This window comes from Phaenicophaeus curvirostris, chromosome 1 (genome assembly GCF_032191515.1).
Source record: "Phaenicophaeus curvirostris isolate KB17595 chromosome 1, BPBGC_Pcur_1.0, whole genome shotgun sequence".
Lineage (NCBI taxonomy): Eukaryota > Metazoa > Chordata > Aves > Cuculiformes > Cuculidae > Phaenicophaeus > Phaenicophaeus curvirostris.
Genome location: NC_091392.1, coordinates 165,192,299 through 165,211,605, shown reverse-complemented (window position 1 = coordinate 165,211,605; position 19,307 = coordinate 165,192,299). Strand labels below are relative to the sequence as shown.

Below are 19,307 nucleotides of genomic sequence, written 5' to 3'. Positions count from 1 at the left end.
TATGTGCCTGCAAAATTCAGCATTCTCACAAATGGAAAGAAGATGCTAACGTTAAAGGGCAGAATGAGGAATAAGTTAAAGAAAACTATGGTACACGTCACAAGAAGTTGTCAGTGGAGCCTTCTGACTCGTTAGTTCATAGAGGCAGTGAAGCCTTTTGAAGTTTCCCTTCCATCTTTAATCAGTCCCATTAGAACAAGTAGATCCCAGCTTCAAAGGTAGCAGGGCTTGTCAAAGAAGAAAGCTGCCCGCTCCTCAAACGACGGATGGCAGCTTTACATCCCACAGTGGTGGTTCCCTTGTGAGGCTGCACAGCATTGGCAGGGTGGGTGTGATTGCACAGCAAGCTCTGTGCTCAGATTTCTTTGAAGGGCTTATGCACTTTCCCTAAATTATTATTGATCCTTTCCGTTCTACAGGACTTCCAAAGCTTGAAAAGGTGCTCTGCAAAAGCATACTACTTAGCTTGATCCCTCACCTGTAAAGTCTAGATGAATTCACAGCCTTGCTGCATTTGCAATGTTTCGTCTAGTTCTTTAGATAACAAAGTTTTATTAGTTAAAATAATTGGCATGTTTTCTTAATAAATGCCTGTAAATTTTTTTGCTCTATTCTTCCTACAAGGCTTTTCCCAGAACTTCCCTACACTAAAGATAATAGAGAGATTTGTATAGGAAAGCTGTAGCGTTTAGTTTGTCCACAGAACACTTCTTTAAAGAAGATCTCTCTGCTTTTTTTTTCTGATTTTAACTCCAATGTCACACTTCTGCTGTTTGAATATGAACATTGCTTATGTTTCAGAAAAAAATTGCTGTTTGTTATGCTTTTCTTCTGACACATTAATGAAATTGTATATTTCAGTGCACACATTGCCCAGCTGGTGACCCTACTTTCAGTATTTGTAACTGGATTTTCATCATGGTTGGGCAACTACTTGCAAGTGTTGCAATCAACTTCCAGTCCGAACCATAAGCCTGGGAATCGCTTCTGAAGTATGACTTATTCTCATGGGCTTATTTGCATGGTGTGTTTAGAGACCAGCTGTGTCAATTCAGGAAGTTTTCCAGAATCCAAAGTCAATCATGAGGAGTATGTCTGATAATGTGTCTGCAGACGATGTATTCACTGATGCTTGTCTGGTCTTCAACAAGAAGTTAGTCAAATAGCAGTACTAGAATATGATCCTGTTCTTCTTAAAATCATTTTCCATGTACTATTGAGTTTAGGTAGAGCTGAGAGTGGTGAAGCGTTGGAACAGTCTGTCCAGGGAAGCAATGGAATCACCATCCCTGGAGAGTTCAAAATATGTGTACATGTGGCAATTTGGGGCATGGTTTAGTAGGTACAGTGGTCTTGGGCATATGGTTGGACTAGGTGATCTTAGAGGTCTTTTCCAGTCTTAATGATTCTATGATTTTAATTCAGTCAGGGTGGGTTAACCTCATAAATAGTGAAGCCAGAAAAAGGGAGGATTGGAATTAATCTTAAGAGATCATCCTCTAGTCCACCTCTGCACCGAGGCAAGATAAGAAACCTTGGATTAATCCTGGCAGACATAAGCATAATACACTGGTGATGACTGAAGTGAAAGAAATTCCACAGTATTCTTATGTAGGGTATTTTCATGTTTCAATACCCAGTACCTCTCCTGTAATAAAGTTTTTTTTTTCACATAAAACAAGAATCATTGATAAATATTTAATATATTTCTTTTTGTGTTATTTCTCAGCAGGTACATCAAAATTATTCAACATTTTCTTCTTCCTAAAATATGCATGTTGTATTTCTGTATGATTTACCTGTATGAGTTCCATTTTCACGTTAAAGTTAAGCCAGTCTGAAGGTTAGCTGCTGTCAAAATGAATCACCCTATTGTTTTCCCCATTCAGCCAGCCCTCATGTGACTGTGATGAAATAGTTCAGAGAATAAAGTGGAGAAGCTTTCAGGTCTTTGGAAAACTGAGTCTTCTGCTGATTTAGTTGATTGAACCAAGCCCTGGGGAAGGCATCAGACAAGTGCCAGGGGTTGTACTGGCTTAGCTGTGATGCGAAATGGCACATCTCTATTTCGGGCTAAACAAACCCCCTGAAACGTCTTTAACTGGCCGTGCTTTCTAAAACTGTTATCTTTCTTATGCTCCTCTGAATCCTCTCCAGTTTTTTTTCTGTATCTTTTTCATACCTGGTGCATTTAACATATTTCTGTATCCAAAGACTATTTAAAATTCATAATTCAGTTATGACTGAACAAGCCATCAGAAAGGTTAAGAAGATTTGTTGTTGCTCATGTGCTCTTCTGCTCATTTTGCCATGCTAATTTGTGTGTGCCATTACTGTGATTTTGCCAACCTGTGTAATAATTGTACTCACAAGATGGATGTATAAACACAAGTGTGTCATTCTGTGCCGTGCTTTTTCAGTTTAAGGAAGTTCATTCTGATCTGCAGCCTTCCTTATATTGCCCCTGCTCATGTGGCCACATCATCATGGTTAATTTTAACTTGGGACAGCACCTAAATTACAGCAGAACCTTAAGCAAGAGTTTCTCTAGTTAGAGAAGATAATTTCCCTCAAGTTTTTCTTTCAGTTTCATCGTGTGTATACACTGACCTACATTGAGAGTGGGCACATAACAGATTCTCAGTCAGGTTTTCATGTAATCTGAACTCTTTGGGGGTTAATGTCTTCATGCAAGTAGTACTTTGTAGCAATCTATAATAAGATGTTAAGATTCTGTATTCTGTCTTTTAGATATTTATAAATAATTTCTATTTCCCAGTATGTATTCACTCCTGTTTCATATTCATATAGTTTTCTCAACATGAGATCTAGAGTCTTGAAGTATTTATTTCTTTTAAAGCCAGTACCACCTGAAGTCATGCAGTCAGCTGAGAATTTAAGCTTTTACTATAATAGTTTCTCGCTCTTATCACTGTGAAAACGTGGAAAATGTGAAGCCTGAGGATACAGAAACAGCAAAGTTAAAGCCATAAGGGTTGCAAATACATCTAGTCTTTTCAATCCCATTGCTTATTAACCATTGCAAGGCTGGAGTCTGTGCCAGGGTGTCTGCTGTGGATGGAACCCACACAATAGAGAAGGATGCACTGATAATAACTTCATCATTGTCTGTCTTGCTGAACCTATTTCCCACCACAGACTGCAGTAACCTCTAGGTTGCTCTGTGTAACTAGATCCTGCCTGGGATGAACTAGCTTCAGAATTGTTCAGAAATCCCTGGTAAGGAATGCCACGCTTTCCTGTCCTTCATGTGAAGTCGCTTGCGTGACTTTTTGACTACCTTAAATAGCAGAAGCCTGCGGACGGGTTCTGCATTCAGTGCCCTTCAGGCAGATCTGAACTTGGTACCAATTTCCACTTAGGTACAGAGGTTTTCCGGGCCAGCTGGTGACTCCTCTGTCAAACAGCTTTGCATACGTTGCCCTGTGCTCCAGTGTACCAGAAAATGCTGAAAAAAATGGAGCAGTTGGTCTTTATTTCACTGAGGTTAGTTAAGCAGAGGGGCATCTCCTGTCTCAGCCTGCTGCTGCTGAGGGAGACACAAGAAGTTAGCACTTGCTCTCTGTTTACAAGCAGCAGGTATTTATTCAGCTTCTCAGCAGAAGTAAAATTCAGTGTTCCTGTAAAGCATGCTGGGAGGAGGAGGCCTAAGAGGAATCAGATGAGCTTAGAAAGAAGAAATATGTAAGAACTTGGGGTCTCCTTATTATTATTATTATTTTCCTTTTTTTCCCCACCTTTCCTTTCCCTACCCAACAAAAATTTTCTCTTCTGGCATCTTTGAGAGACAAAGCATGTATTATTCCCATGCAGACGTCTTCTCTTTCCTCTCTTTCTTCACCCTCCCAAAGAAACCATCCATCTTCTCTAATTGATTTTAACTGGATAGCCTTCCCAAATCTGCAGGGAGTACTCATCCAATACTCAAAGTAGACCTAGAGGAAAGCTGGGGAGGAGCTCTTTGTCAGGGAGTGCAGGTATAGGAGGAGGGGGAATGATTTTAAGCTGAAAAAGGGGAGATTTACATTAGACATTAGGAAGAAATGTTTTGCTGTGAGGAAGGTGAGGCACTGGAACAAGTTGTCCAGAAAAGTCATGGAGGCCTCATCCCTGGAGGTGTTCAAGACCAGGCTGGATGAGGCTTTGAGCAACCTGATCCAGTGGATCCCTGTCCATGGCATGGGAGTTGGAACTGGATGATCTTTAAGGTCCCTTCCAACTCAAACCATTCTACCGTTCTGTGATTCTCTGATCTATGTCTGAGTCTTGATAACACAGGAGGAAAAGGGGCAGTGCAGGGCTGGGGTGTGCATGGAAGGTGGAGGAGAGTCCTGTTGCCAAGGGTACTCAGGTGAGACAGCAGGAAGCTGAGGGTAAGCAACTTCTTAGCACCAGCCACTCCGTTCCTCCTTAGGAGCCCTTCCTAAGGGCTGCAGCAGCAGAGAAAGGCAGAAGCACAAAGCAGTGATGGGTGCATCAGGAAAAAAACCCAATTTCTCTGCTTTATTTTTTTGTTTGTAGGCAACATAGTAAGCAAACTGCTTCCAAAATGTTGCTGGCCAAGGCAGCTGCCTGTTATTCTTATCCAGTGCAACAGCACAGTGTTGTGCTTACCTTGAGTATGGCTGATTGAACAGTATGACTCACACCCCACTGCAATTGTGCTGGAGTTCTAGGATGTATGGCAACATTTCAGTATTCCTTCATTTGCAACTCAGTTGATCAGTTGGACAGGGAAAAATGCACCTCCTCTCTTTTCTAACTTCCTCACGTCAAAGTTCAATAAAATACTATATCAAGCAAATAAATAAGGAAAACATATCCCCAAAGAAAACAGAGGCTTCAGAATTGCCCAATTTGATAAAGAATGGAAATAGCCATGTTGCAGAAAAGTTAGATTTCTAATTGTGGATAGGAAGAATAAGATTGGTTTACTTGCTTATTATATTAAAAGCGAAGTCATAGTGCTGGCATTGTGCCATGCAGAGCAGCTACCAAAGTCAGTAGGATACACTGTGTGCACCAGTGGTGCCACTAACATCGCACATTCTCACTGAATATGACCTGGAGTAATGTTCTTTAAATAAAAAATGCAATGACTCAAGATATTAATTTCCTTACAGCTAACTCTATTACTCCTTCAACTTCTGAGGCCACATGAGGAGGGACATCTTCAATTATTGCAAAGAAGGGAAAAGGTAAATAAAATACTGTCCAACTTCCATAACATCTGACAGCAGATACCATTTTTATGTTAATTAAAACCTGTTTTAAACCCTACTGGTCCTGAAGAGTCAACACTCAAAGGTTATGATCAAAGTCAGTGATCAAAGGTTACACAATAATTCCTCTCACTTTATGAATGTAGTTATTTTCCTTGATTTTTAATGCTTCCAGCATCTGTCTTAGTCTACTATGCTGAAGATGAGTAATGTTAGGAGAAAAACAGTGTCATTATAAATTCTAAACCTGTCCCGCTCCAGTATCGGGGAGGGTTCTTAAAACGATCCCAAGAGCGAGATTAAGACTCAGACGGGGTCAGATGCCATACAATCTTTGAGTTTTATTTTCTAGAACAACTGATAGCAGTGATAGGACAGAGACAAAAGGAAAGAAAAGGTCAGAAATCCCTGAGCAAGGAAACAGTCGAGGCACAGCTAGTTACCACCAATGCGAATCCAATAGTGTCATTATAAATTATAAACCCCCAAATTCTTCAAATGCAACTTATGCAAAAAAAGACCAATTTAAATCAAATCATGAACTTTGGCTTAAATGCTCAATTTTAAAAGTGTAATAATGTGAATGTTCTATATATTCACAGCTCTTGTTTTAAAATTTAAACTCTATTCTGTTTTTCGTCATTATTTATCCCTTTTATAAGTGTTGGTGTAATTATACACATTTTCTCTTCAGAGGTGAATGCACAATCACAGCTAGAAATCCTGAGTACATTTTACAGTCTGAAACATGTAATAGTCAGTCTTCCAACTAATAACTACCATGGCATGTTTTATAATTACACCATAAATCAGAGACTGCTGCATTTAAAGTATAATTTTAGGCTGTTTTGCAATATTTCTTGACTCTTTTGAATCCTTTCAAGGATGGAAAATGCACTATCTAGCTATGTACAACCACAGATGAGGAAAAAGACTCTTCCCCCAGTCACTGGAGGGCAGCACACATGTACATTTCATGGGATACCGGCATTGCATGGAAGGGCCAAGAGAGTTGACATTGTTCATCCTGGAGATGAAAAGGCTCCAGGGAGACCTTAGAGGAGCCTTCCAGTACTTAAATGGGGCTTATATGAAAGATAGGGACAGACTTTTTAGCAGGGTCTGTTGTGATAGGACAAAGGCTAGTGGTTTAAAACTGAAAGGAGTAGATTTAGGCTAGAAATAAGGAAGAAATCTTTTACAATAAGGGTGGTGAAACCCCAAACTGGTTGTGCTGGAGAAATGGTAGATGGCCTATGTCTGGAAATATTCAAGGTCATGTTGGACCGGGCTCTGAGCAACCTGATCTGGTTGAAGATGTCCCTGCTCACTGCAGGAGGCATGGACTACATGACTCTATGTTGCAGTGCAGCAATTAAGAGAAAGAAGGAAAGAAAATATCCCATGGCACAAGCTTGCAGAATGAGCAATCCATTAGTAACAAGTACTGTGTGGCTTTTGCAAGGCAGTGTGTTGTTTAAATCCTTCCAAGGGGGGGGTTATGTTTGTAGGGGTCTAAGCTGCGAAGAGGAGAGCGAGCATCTACAGTGCATGCTGGAAGAACAATTCTGCAAGCTCACACAGCATCTCCTAATACCTGTCTCGAGTGCTTCTGCAGCTGCTAACATGCAAATGATGGAGTCCTACAAAATTAGGTGAATTTTCCTCCCAAATCCCGTTTCTATTTGAAGAAGAATGTTTTATTATTCATTCTGGTTTTACTGTATATGCTTTAGGTGTTACTTTAGCCCTTTCAATGCAGACAAATGTTCGTAATGGCGTCAGGGATAAATTCCTAGAGTTCAAAATCTCTGAGTAATACCTTAGATGCAAAGAGTCTCTTTTACCCATTAATTAAAGTTGAACTTCTTTGTATACTAGATCTTGATATCTCCCCACAGGACTGCAACCTCAGCCTCGCTGAGGCCTGTTATAGCCTGACATCTGGGCTTACTCTGAAATGAGTAAGGGTTGTTTTGCTGGGTACCTTTCTGTGTATGATGCAGCAGCCCAGCAAAGTGATAAAAATACTTTGCTTGCATCACTGGAGTTCTGCTGGTAATTTAATTAAAAAAGCACATCCCTCACATGTGCTTACACTAATTTGGTTTCCGCTAATCAAATTCTGTATTTCTATTTCTCAAGTTTTATCATCTCCCCAAATGGAACAAGTTCTGTATTGACATCTGGCTGCATTTTTGCTGCTTAATATGGAAAACATGACTACTTTTGATTAAGAGAGCAATGTGTACTACAGGCTACCCCAGGCTGCCAAAATGGCCAACAAGGAAAAGTTATGGCAAAGTCTATGCACATGTGGTCTCCTACACCCACTGCTGTTATTTAGACTGGAGGTCATGCTATCTAGAAGCCCTAAAACCACTTTCTAGTAGCCCAGGTGAACTAATTTCTTTAGAAAACAGAGTAGGAAGCTACTGAGGGATGAAGAAATGCTTTGGGAACGTGGCTGCAAGGCATCCCAGGGATTATGGTGGTGCCACAGCATGCAGAAGCAGCTCACAGGGTACTGGGGCTGGCTGTGTCACCTTTGCCTTACACCTCTTTCTTCTGAGATGCCTTGCTCTGTACCTGAGGCAACCTAGTATGGTGTAGCCCCTCGCACTTTCAGCATCTGAACGCTGGCACTTGTATTACAGATAAAGGCTATGGTACAGGTGATACCTAAAATTTACACTGGGTGAACAGGAATTTGATGGACCTGTGGTTTCTTCTTGCATTGTTATAGTCAGGCCCCTTGATGCTACTCTATAAACAATGTTGAAGGGGCTTGCCTAATCACTCAGTGGCGTACTCTTTGGCTTCAAACGTGTTTTTGCTGCTAGTGGAGCAGCTTGAGTTCATAGTATGTCTGTTCTGAAATGATCAGTCTGTATTGAACAAGATCCTGTGTATTATCCCAGTTATGTCTGGTACCTCTATGTCACAGCTCATGTAAGCAATTCAGCATCTACGTTACACGTTTAAATTGAACTGTGAGGATTTGCCTTTAGGAACAGCACCACTATTTTATGAAGGTGAGAAGAACAGGGTGATGCAGACCTGGTGCGTTGACTTGTGGCAACCTTTACCAGAATATGGCCTGGTATTTACAAGATTTGCTCTGAAAAAAAGGAAACACGGGTGTTGTAACTTCTCAGAGATTGCACTGTGGTTGTCACTAGTTGTGCAAGTGAGTGAATAGGAGAACTACTATAGGCTAGATATTTCCAGAATTATACATTTCATGGTGCAATCATTGCCTATTGCTTTTGCTGTATATTGTCACTGTCTGGCTCAGTAATTTCTGTTGGGGTAAACACAGGAAGGTAGGCTTGGGCAAAAAGAGGCACAAGAGACTATAAAGGTAGCGATGCAGAATTATTGGATCCCAGGATCTATGGCTGATGGGGCTCTTAACGGGATTTAGAGCAAGTCACCTACTCCAGACCATTCGCTAAGATTCTCACCTCTTTACTGTCCTTGTAGTATCCCAGCTGAGGTAAGAGGAGCATGTCCTGCACTTGTAAGGTGTTTTCAGACCCTCAGCAACAGCTGAGACTGTGTAAACAGAACAGATTAGCACCTGCCTCCTGTTTTCTTATTGTAGCACAGTCCATGAAAAGAAGTTAAATCTTAAAAGCCGGCTTAGAGAAAAGGAAGCCTGGCCTCTGTACTTTGTCATAATTTTTTGTATTACTTTAGAACAAAAGGAGCCTAAGGCTAAGGCCAAAACTGCTTTCAGTTACAAACAGCTTGCAGGTGTGGGCAGAGTTCAGCCTAAAATAACTGGAGGCAAAAGCAAGAAAAAAGCAGCTTAAAAATGTGATGTCAGCAGGAGAAAATAAACTCTGTGGGACACTGGTTTTCTAAAGCTTTGGTCTGTAATCAACACAGCTCATTACTGTAGCTGCGCACAATGTTGCAAATGGCACTTGGATGAACACATTTTGTCTTTTCCTTGTGCCTGCTAGTTAACAAATTGTCTGCCCAAATTGCTGACCCATGCATATTGTGTCAAAGAAGAAGGAATCAGCAGATTCCTTTTGTTGGGATGGACAGCCTGTATCAAGCTCTCAGTCAGTGATTTTTCAGCCACCTCCATTTCAGACCCCTACAGTTCTCCTGTGGAGGTACAGGTCTTTGTGTGGATGCCTCTTCCCCCCGCAGTGATAATCGTACTGTTTTCCTTTCCCTCACAGCCTACAGCACACACCTGATTCCAAAGTTTATTGACCACATCTTGGAAATCAGTCTCCCAAACGATTTAATTTTGTGCACTTACAGTTACACATCATTCTTTCTAGAAAATGTCACTTTCTCGTTATGTCTCTGTACCGCCCTTAAACAGCACTGATGTTGTTATTGCAGCACATGGGACAATCCACCCTGCATCTGAGGTTACAGAAGGAAGTGACAGCATATCTGAGATCAGCTAGCAGCGTGTGACCACACATCATGTTGCTAGCCACATCACAAGTTCTGGTTCCCATTCAAATTCACTTTGGAGTATTGACATGGGATTAAAGGTAGCTGAATGTCTGCGCTTCCTTGCTGTAACAGATGTTTCAAAGTGTCCAGGTGTAGAACACGTTGTAAGTCACAATCTATGCAGATCTCTGTGTGGAAGCACTCAGGACTTAGATAAGGATTTACGAAATTATTTGAGGCTTGGCTGAGGGAAGGACTGACATTCCTGAAGTTTTAGGCAGTGCTTAAGCATGAAGTGCAGGACCACAATGCTGAAAAGACTTGACACTTGGTTCCCTAATCCAGGAGGTTCCCAAACTTCAGACACACATTACTTTTTCACCTTAGAATTATTCAGTGGCCTCTACTCATGCTCCTCTGGGGTCTGCTCCCTTTCTGTTGGGATGAGTAGGCATTTCTCACTCACAATCTTGTACTAGTCTGGGATTCCCACACAAGAAAAATCCCTGAACTAATGATGGGGTAAGTGTCTCCTTCCTCAGAGAAGACATCCTTGCCTGAAGTGCAAAAAACCTGCTAGTAGAAATTATGGCATCACATAGTGATTCATACTGTTAAAACACTATTAAATGCCAAAAGCTGCTTTAATCCAACTTATGGTCTGAAATACTTATGGTATGTTATGGTGCCTGAACTGCATATGTTATAGAGGAGACAGATATAGTGAAAGAAGAAAAAACAAACCAACAACAGGTTGTTTAAAGTACAATAGTCTTTGCCATCCTGTAGTCTAGTACTAGGCTAAATGTTCTCCCATCCATGGCCTTCTGTGGTTCCCCAAGGACAACCTGACACACCCGATGACCTCTTCTCTCCGTGATACCAAATGTAAGATGCTTTAATTAGTATATTAGTTTCTACCACATACATCAGTTTACATAGGATGTGTATGTGACAGACAAAGTCCTATCACACGTGCATCAGCAGTTTATAGTGCAGTTAGTCAGTGGAAAATTGAAAGTGAAGAAAAAGGAACATTTCCAGACACAGAAGGAAATGGGCAGGACACAATGAGCAAGAAAAAAAGGCCTAATGCTTCTTCCCCCACCCAAGACATACGTATATAAACAGTGAGAAAGTGATTCTCCCTGCTTGCTGGCTGCCACTTATTTGCTGCATCTCTCTGGGACCACACACCATCCCTCCAAGATGTGGGCAAAGGTAAAATCTTGTTTCTTAACACTGTAAGATGTACTTCTCTGTTTAATATTTGTATCCTTGTCTGTTTCAGTGGGTGTACAACACACCGTGGGATATGTAGTTCACCTGCTTTAAATGACCCGTGTACCTCAAGATAGTCTTAACACTTTAGTACAAATCTGTACTCATTGTCTGAAACAATGAGTACAATTCTGGTCACCATTGTCAGAAAAGAGAAATCCAATGTGAACAATGCAATGAAAAGCTACTGGCATAGTAAGAGTGAGTCTGTCTTTTAAAAAGAGCCACACAGTTTGGTTTGTTTAACTCAGAGAAATGAAGGCCAAGAGGAAAAATCATCACTCTCTGTGGATATGTGCAGGGGACCAGAAAAAAAGGGAAAAGATGAGGAGAAATGGAAGGAGATGCTTTCCAAAAATAGAAAAGGGCTATATTCAGTAATGCCAGTATAAAAAGAGCAAGCATGTGCATAGATTGGTTGTAAGTAATATATACCTCAACAGGAAAAAGTTTCTAATGGTCAGAGGGTGGAAGTTCTAGATTAGTTTCTAATAGAGATCTTAACAGCAGCTAACAGCTCCAGCCAAGAAGCAGGCTGAATTTGTGTACTGGGTCAATTCTCAATAGGAAAAAAAAAATAATATATATATATATATATAGAAACATAATTCCCAGACCAGCAAAAGCCAGGAAAAAGTAGCCACTGACATTCCAAGAAGTGAGATCTTGTCTTGGAGAAAAGCTGGGACTCCACCTGAGCATAAATTCAATGGGAGCTGGGAGGTAGTAGGAGCAATGGGTGTGAGATAGAGCTGCCAAGTCCTGCCTCCCACTGAGCTCCCAGCTCAGAAAGATTTGTGATAGTAATTCAGCTACTCAGGGAAATTAAATCCTGCCTCGTTGTGTGGCAGTGGCTGCACTGGATTGAAATGGCACTTTTTAGCTGATATCAATAGGAATATGAAGGTGATGTGGAAAGCCAGATGTATTTGCTTCTATTTCTTATATATATATGTTTGTGTGTATAGAGATCTACATCTATGTATCTGTGTCTTGCAAAGTTTCATGACCTGCAGTGCTTACCTTCAAGGACTCAAGTCAGGGAGGAGACAGCAGAAATGCAGAACAGACTTGATGAGAGTATAAATAAAATATAAGTAACACTATAGCACTTTTGGGAATAAAAAGAGGAAGAATTCAAACCTTAGCATTGCTGCATCACACATAAGCAGGGGAAGAACAACAGAACAACACAACAGAATGCTAAGCAGTAGCCTGAAACTCAAAGGAAAAAAAAAATTATCTACTTTTTTTTTTTATCCCCACAGACAATTACAGGAAATTTTGCCAATGTGATTCATGGTTTGAATGCAAATCACTTGACAGACCAAGTTATTCAGAGAAGCAAGAGAATGATTCTGGATACCCTTGGAGTGGGGCTTCTGGGTACCAGCACCGAGGTCTGCCACAAAGTGACTCAGTACAGCAAGGTAAGAGATCTGGCATTCAAAGCACACCTGAAGATTTAGCTTTCAGAAAAGCAAGGAAAAATTTGGGCTATAAGGGGAAACTTTGTCATGACAAAATTCTTCTGGGGATGGAAAGAGAGACACAGTGTTCTTCCCACTGGAGACAGGGAAACTTGATTTCTTGGGTTACTTTTAACTCTGGATGGACAAAAACTCTGTGTAACAGTTTGTATGCTAAGATACCCCACTGCAAACACAGTTAATCCAAAGAATCCCTTCCTTTCTTTCACTCATGAGATTTTCTTAAAAACATCAGCAAAGTAAATATCACTTCTCACCAGACATGCAAAACCAGGAGATGGAAAGTTAGTAGTGGGTTACTTCCAGTTCACAAAACATAATAGTTGTCTGAGGTACGTTAGTCACATTTCTTCTCCAGTCTTGCTCTCCTTAAACTAGAGGAGCACCTTACCCTAAGGAGAAGCCTCCCTAATGCAGGACTGCACCAATGAGTTTAGCCCACTGTTTCATCGGTCAGACTGACTAGTTGGACCTGGGCTCCAGAGCTTTGTACGCCAGTGAACCTCTTTGCACAGAGATCCCTACTTCCCAAACTGTGGTAATTTATGCCCTTTTATTTAATTCCATAAAGATATCTTCATTGGCTAAAAGATCTGCACAGCAAAAGGAAAGGAACAGCAGCTTTCAGACCATGGGGATACCAGCATCAGGAGGCCATGCAACATTTACTTAGGGGCTTACTAAAATGAAGGAAGCAGAACCCTTAACTGGACATCTTCCGTAACAATCATAGAATCATTAAGGTCAGAAAAGACCTCTAAGATCATCACATCCGACAAGATGTTGACAATCCTAAGGGAACTGCCGATGGGTGGTGAGAAGGGACATAAATGGCCAGAGATTGTGTGAAGGTGTTGAATGGCCAGATGGATGATGTTGGTCTTCCCCTGAGGTCTGTTTAGGTGAAAAGGGACGTGAGTCAACAGGAAACTGAGTTTCTTTTCATACTTTCTGAAAGAACTGATTTTTTTCTCATTAAAGAGAACAGTTGAGTCCCAAGAGGGTACGGTCTGATCTCAGTTACATTCTTGGGTTCAGGACTTTGAATTAATTGATGTCAATTTGTTTCAGATCTACAGCTCAGATACATCCAGCACCATCTGGGGCCACTTGGATTTCCGACTGCCTCCTCTGTATGCAGCTTTCGTGAATGGAGTGGCTGTAAGCGATGCTCTTTTATTTGCTCTTAAATCACACTAATTGATGCCATTCTTGCACTAGAGAGAACAGAATGCTCCTAAAAATCTTTATTTTAGTAGGCTGTTCTCCTGATGTGCTTCGCTTTCTTGCAATGAGACTGAGTTCAAGGTCTAACGTAAATCTGATCCAACTCAAGAGCATCTCTTACCTTTTGTGTGGTACTTGGGGCTAGTCAGAGCTCTACAGCTTGTTACACCTTGCTACAGCCACATTACAAAGAGATACTCTAGCTCTCACTGATTTCACTGGGATCCAAATTTCATGCCAAGTGGCAAAGTATAGTTACAGAAAGACACTGATAGAGACAGATGCACATATACATACACACATATAATATCACAAGACAATTTAATCTTCAGTTACACCGTTTTCAAAAGCCAAGTATGTATTTTGGACACATACTTTGTCATTAAAGCAATAACTCATTCCCCAGACTTTTACCTAAATTCAGATTGAGGCTGGAACTATTTGAAGTTGAAAGATGCACAAGAAGTAGGGTTGACAAATTAAGCAATTATGCAAAATTAGGGAAGGTGACCAGCCAAGGAAATGGTAATACTAAGCCTATCTAAATTAGTGTGACGACAAGATCAGAGGTCCAATTTGGAACTTCATTTCCAATGTAGAGAAAATTACCTCGGAAATGAGATCTGGTACCTCTCAGGTCCTAGCAGCCCATGTGATATTCAAATCTGTCTCTTAGGAGTTATATGATCATTTCAGTTTACAGCTCAGCCACGGGTCAATTCTAAGCCTTATTGAAGACGCCAGGAACACATCTCACTGAGGACGGGGCACAACTTTCCTTTTCCTGAACTTCAGGGCACCTTCCCAGCTGGCACCAAAGTTCTTCAGGACAGAGACTGGATTTTCTCTCTGTTCAGAAATGCAGTACTCAGAAGCATGTATTCCCAATATTACGGGGCAAGCTCAGGGGACCCTGACCATTTTCCCAGTTTCCTCTGAAGTAAGACGCAGGTGAATAGGTGTTGAAGTTCAGCTTTGGAGGCACTATTATATTACTAAAAATGTTGCCTCTGATGATCTCAAGTCCTTGGGGGTTCTCAAAACCTGGTGCTGGGGAGTGGCATTTCCAACAATCAGCACATAGTAAATGCTGACTACACTGCTGGGAGCAGTCTGCTACCAGGACAGCAGCTTATGCCATACTGGGAATGCCCAAAATCCTCCCCAGCAGCTGGACTCTGGGCATGGGAAAGGTGAGGAACCTCCCTGCATACTCTTGAGGACTAAGCAGCTCATCCCAGTTTTAAGACTGTAGCTTTCTCCTACTCCTAGCAATCCCAAGAAGTCTGACAAGTCTTCATTTCAACATGCTGAAAATTCAGGCTAAAGCCTCATACACATTTGCAGGCTTGTTCCTGTGGATTGTTGCACTAGAGAAGTTGTTCTGATGATGCAACATTCAGTTAGCAGTATGGATTCGACTGCTACAACTTTAACAGTGTGAACCCTAACAGCAGCATCTGTTGCATCACTGGGGAAGTAATTTCATTACATTATATACTGTTTGTGAGGAAGTGAAAATTCACCATTCACTTGGTGGGCCTAGAACTGCTAGAACTGGCCTAGAACCAATCTGATTAAAGCAGCAAAAGTCTAATGTACGAAAGAAGAATCATTGCCGTACTGGTTTTAGACTTATGCCTCCTTTGAGGCAACATTTGTATTGCATCCCCACTTCTTATGGAGCCAAGTTGAGAGTAAAGGTCTTTAAAATAAAGACTTCTTAAGTTTTGCTTTGTAAGGAAAATCTAGATCTTCAATTCTGTTTTATACAAGTTACAGTAGTTTTGTTTGACTGAGACTATCTTTTCAAGTGAGGTTTATTTCTGATGACAAATCATGATTTCCCTTTCCTTTAGGTGCACTCAATGGATTTTGACGATACATGGCATCCAGCCACACACCCATCCGGAGCCATCCTCCCTGCATTGATTGCACTCTCAGAGGCCTTTCCTCAGAAGAAAAAAATCTCAGGTCTTGATCTGCTCTTAGCTTTCAATGTGGGAATTGAAGTGCAAGGCAGGCTACTGCGCTTCTCCAGCGAAGCCAGGAATATTCCAAAGAGGTACATAGATCCAAGTAGATATTTGACTGAAAAATGTTTTTTTTTTCTCAATGTTAATATACTTTCCTAAATTACAGTTAAAATACTAATGACACAGTTCATATGTGTCCATGGCACAGGAGTTGGAACTGGATGATCTTTAAGGTCCCCTCCAACTCAAACCATTCTATAATTCTATGAAATTTAGGAAAGGTTCATCTTAATACACTTCCATGACTCCTTACAGCTTAGCTATTAGATTTCTCTCTTATAGCCTTGATCAGTTCGCAAGGATGTGATGATCTCCCAATGAATTAAAAACAGCAGCAAAAAGGACAATGTTTAAGAACGGAGGTCCCAGGCAGTCATGAATACATATGGTCATGCCTCTCTTGCAAACAGCAGCTTATTCTGGGAAGAAAGCAGTCACTGGCGCTCGGCTCAGAGCAGAGCCCAAGATGACAGGAAGCGCTTTAGGAGAAAGCCTTGAAGTGTGGGTTGGCCTAGATGTCTTTTTGCTATTTTCTGTGTGTTCCTTCTACCAGTTCTGCAAAACATTCATAATAACAAAACTTGGCTCCTCCAATATGTATGATTTATAGATGACTATAAATTATTTGCAGATAATTTATAGATGACTATGAACTTTGACCCTTTTCCCATCATTCTATTCAGTATGCCTTGAAGAATGAGCAATTCTAATATTTCAGTTGCTTACTGGGGAAGGTTATTGTAAGTCGTACTATTCCTGTTTAACTTGTTCTTAGGGAATAGTAACAACTTTTTCCATTAGAACTGCACACAAATGCTGAATGTCTGTTTCTTCATGATCCAATTCACCTTCTATAGCAGTGAAAGAAAACTGGAGCTTGTCTGTATAGTAAGTTCAGGTGACTTTTTGAAATACAATAACGAAGAAATTTTGTTTTCTCAGGTTTCACCCACCAACTGTGGTTGGTACGATGGGAAGTGCAGCAGCTTGTGCCAAACTGCTAGCTTTTGACCGGCTGAAATGTAAAAACACTTTGGCTATTGCTGCCTCTTATGCAGGTGCCCCACTGGCTAATGCAGCAACCCAAACAAAACCCCTCCACGTTGGCAATGCTGCCAAGCACGGACTGGAAGCAGCTTGCTTAGCATCCCAGGGCCTTCAAGGAAACAAACAGATCTTGGATATGGAGTCAGGGATAGGTGCCTTTTACACAGATTACAACCCACAGACTCTGCCAAACTTGCAGTCCTATCCCTGGCTGTTAGACCAACAAGACGTGGCCATCAAACGCTTTCCTGCTCATCTTGGAACGCATTGGGTGGCGGACGCAGCATCTTCTGTTAGGAGGAAACTTGTGGAGAGCTGTGACAACTTGCTCCCCCTTGATAAAATTGAGAAAGTCATTCTGAAAGTCCCAGAAGTCAAATACGTGAACAGACCCAGCCCTACCTCAGAGCATGAAGCTCGACACTCCTTCCAGTTTGTTGCATGCTCTGCTTTGCTGGATGGCAGCATGTCAGTCCAGTCCTTTGCCAATGAGAACATTCACCGGCCAGCCTTAAGGGAGCTCCTTGGCAAAACACACCTAGAGCACCCTACTGATAATACACCCAGCTTTGAAAGCCTTTACTGTGAGGTGAGTGTCACACTTCGGGATGGCACCACAATCAGCGACCGCTGTGATACATTCTATGGACACTGGAGGAAACCCCTGAAAAAGGAAGACTTGGAGAAAAAGTTTCAGTCCAATGCTTCTAGTGTCCTGCCTGCAGAAGCCACAGAAGGCATCATAGAGACTGTGTACAACCTGGAAAAAGTAGAGGATTGTTCTGTGTTAAGTACATTTTTATCAGGACAGTCAGCTAGAGCACTTTCGGAGAAGCTGTGCTTCCTTTAGATGTTCCAACTAAGAGCTAGACACTGTTCACAAAGCAAACAAAATTCAGGACAATATCTTATTTAGTGATTCAAGCCGCTTTAAATCGGACTCTTCTAAGACAAGAGCCATGCTTAGTCCAATATTGTGGGTTTTGACTAAATAAATAACTTAGCAATTATGTGCACGGCTCAGTCACGCTGAACAGAAGATCCTTTGCTGACGCAGTCAACTTCAATTATCCATATACCTCTAGAGGCAGAGTAGTGCTTGCTCATGACACAAATTCCCTACTCTTCTGCCAAAAAAAAGTCTTCATGTTCTGTTTTTGCTATATAACTCCATAAAGAAAATCCACATTCTGAAGGAGTATCCAAATGCCATCTCTGTGAGAAACATCACTGTGAGAAGGACAGAGAATAAAAACCTTTATATATATATTTCTCTAGGTTTAGCTCTAAAGCCTCCTTGAAGAGGCCATATCTTATATCCCAGCTTTGATATTTGTGCTAAAATAAGCACGGCGTACAAATAGAATGGTAGCACTTGATACATCAAGCTTTGCTATAATGATTGGCCTTGCATTGACAAGGTAAATGTTAGCACCCTTCCTGATCATGCCTGCTGAGCAAGAGGAACAATTCAACCCTCCTCGTCACAAAAGTGTTATTTCCCAGTTCCATCTTTTGGCTGCTGTGTGGTGCAGGTTTGTTCCTGCTGCATTCTTGATCCAGTCACAAGGTGCTCACTCAACAACTCTTAATTAGCACTAATTAGGAACGACAGAGTTAGATTACTTCAGGCACTGCAAAGCATGAGCTACGGTACCCTCATTATGACTGCCAGAGACCTGTGAGCACCAGAACACTTTCTTGTGCTGTGACCATTAAGCATCCACAGTGACAATCAACTTCCCTTGATAATGAACTCTGGGGAATTTTAGTTCCTTCACGAGAACAAAGCCTTGCCAGATTGTTCTTCTAAGAGAGACTGATGACCTTTGGTCACGTTTGTAAGATCAAAGCATGTCTTCTAACATACATAAAATGTATCTTCCTTGGAGCGTTAAAATATGTATGGAAAAAGTCACAAAATAAAGTTTATCCACTTTCCTAACTTGTGCTGCTTTTGGCTGGAATAGAGTTAATTTTCTTCCTAGTAGAAAGAAAATGAGGCCGCATTTTGGGTTTGTGCTGGAAACAGGGTTGATAATACAGGGATGTTTTGGATGTTGCTGGCCAGGGCTTACACAGAATCAAAGACTTTTCTGCTTCTCACCCCACCAACAGAGCAGGCTGAGGTTGCATAAGAAGTTGGGAGGGGACATGGCAGACCCTAACAGACAAAAGGGATATTCCTCACTGAAGGACGTCATGCTCAGCTGTGGTGGGTTGACCCCAGCTTGACACCAGGTGCCCACTAAACTCTCTCTATCATTCCCCCTCCTCAGCTCAACAAAATACATCAAAGTGCTCATGGGTTAAGATAAGGACAGAGAGAGATCGCTTACCCATTACCACTACAGGTAGACCAGACTGGGCTTGGGAAAAAAATAATTTATTACCAATAAATCAGAGTAGGATAATGAGAAATAAGAACTAAATCTTAAAACACCTTCCCCTCAAATAGCCCTTCTTTCTGGGCTTAACTTTACTCACAAGTTCTCTACCTCCTCCCTCAGGCAGCACAGAGGAACAAGGCGTGGGGGTTGTCGTCAGTTCATCAA

At 41.4% G+C, this 19,307-nt stretch overlaps 1 protein-coding gene across 1 annotated transcript; it reads left to right on the top strand.

Moving 5' to 3' along the window:
* Window positions 1-10,798: 10,798 nt before the first annotated feature.
* ACOD1 (aconitate decarboxylase 1) lies at window positions 10,799-18,697 on the top strand. Its single transcript, XM_069880014.1, has 5 exons — window positions 10,799-10,892; window positions 12,221-12,382; window positions 13,514-13,603; window positions 15,529-15,734; window positions 16,648-18,697. The coding sequence occupies exons 1-5, from the start codon at window positions 10,881-10,883 to the stop codon at window positions 17,600-17,602; spliced, it is 1,425 nt and encodes a 474-aa protein (XP_069736115.1). The 5' UTR covers window positions 10,799-10,880; the 3' UTR covers window positions 17,603-18,697.
* Window positions 18,698-19,307: the final 610 nt, after the last annotated feature.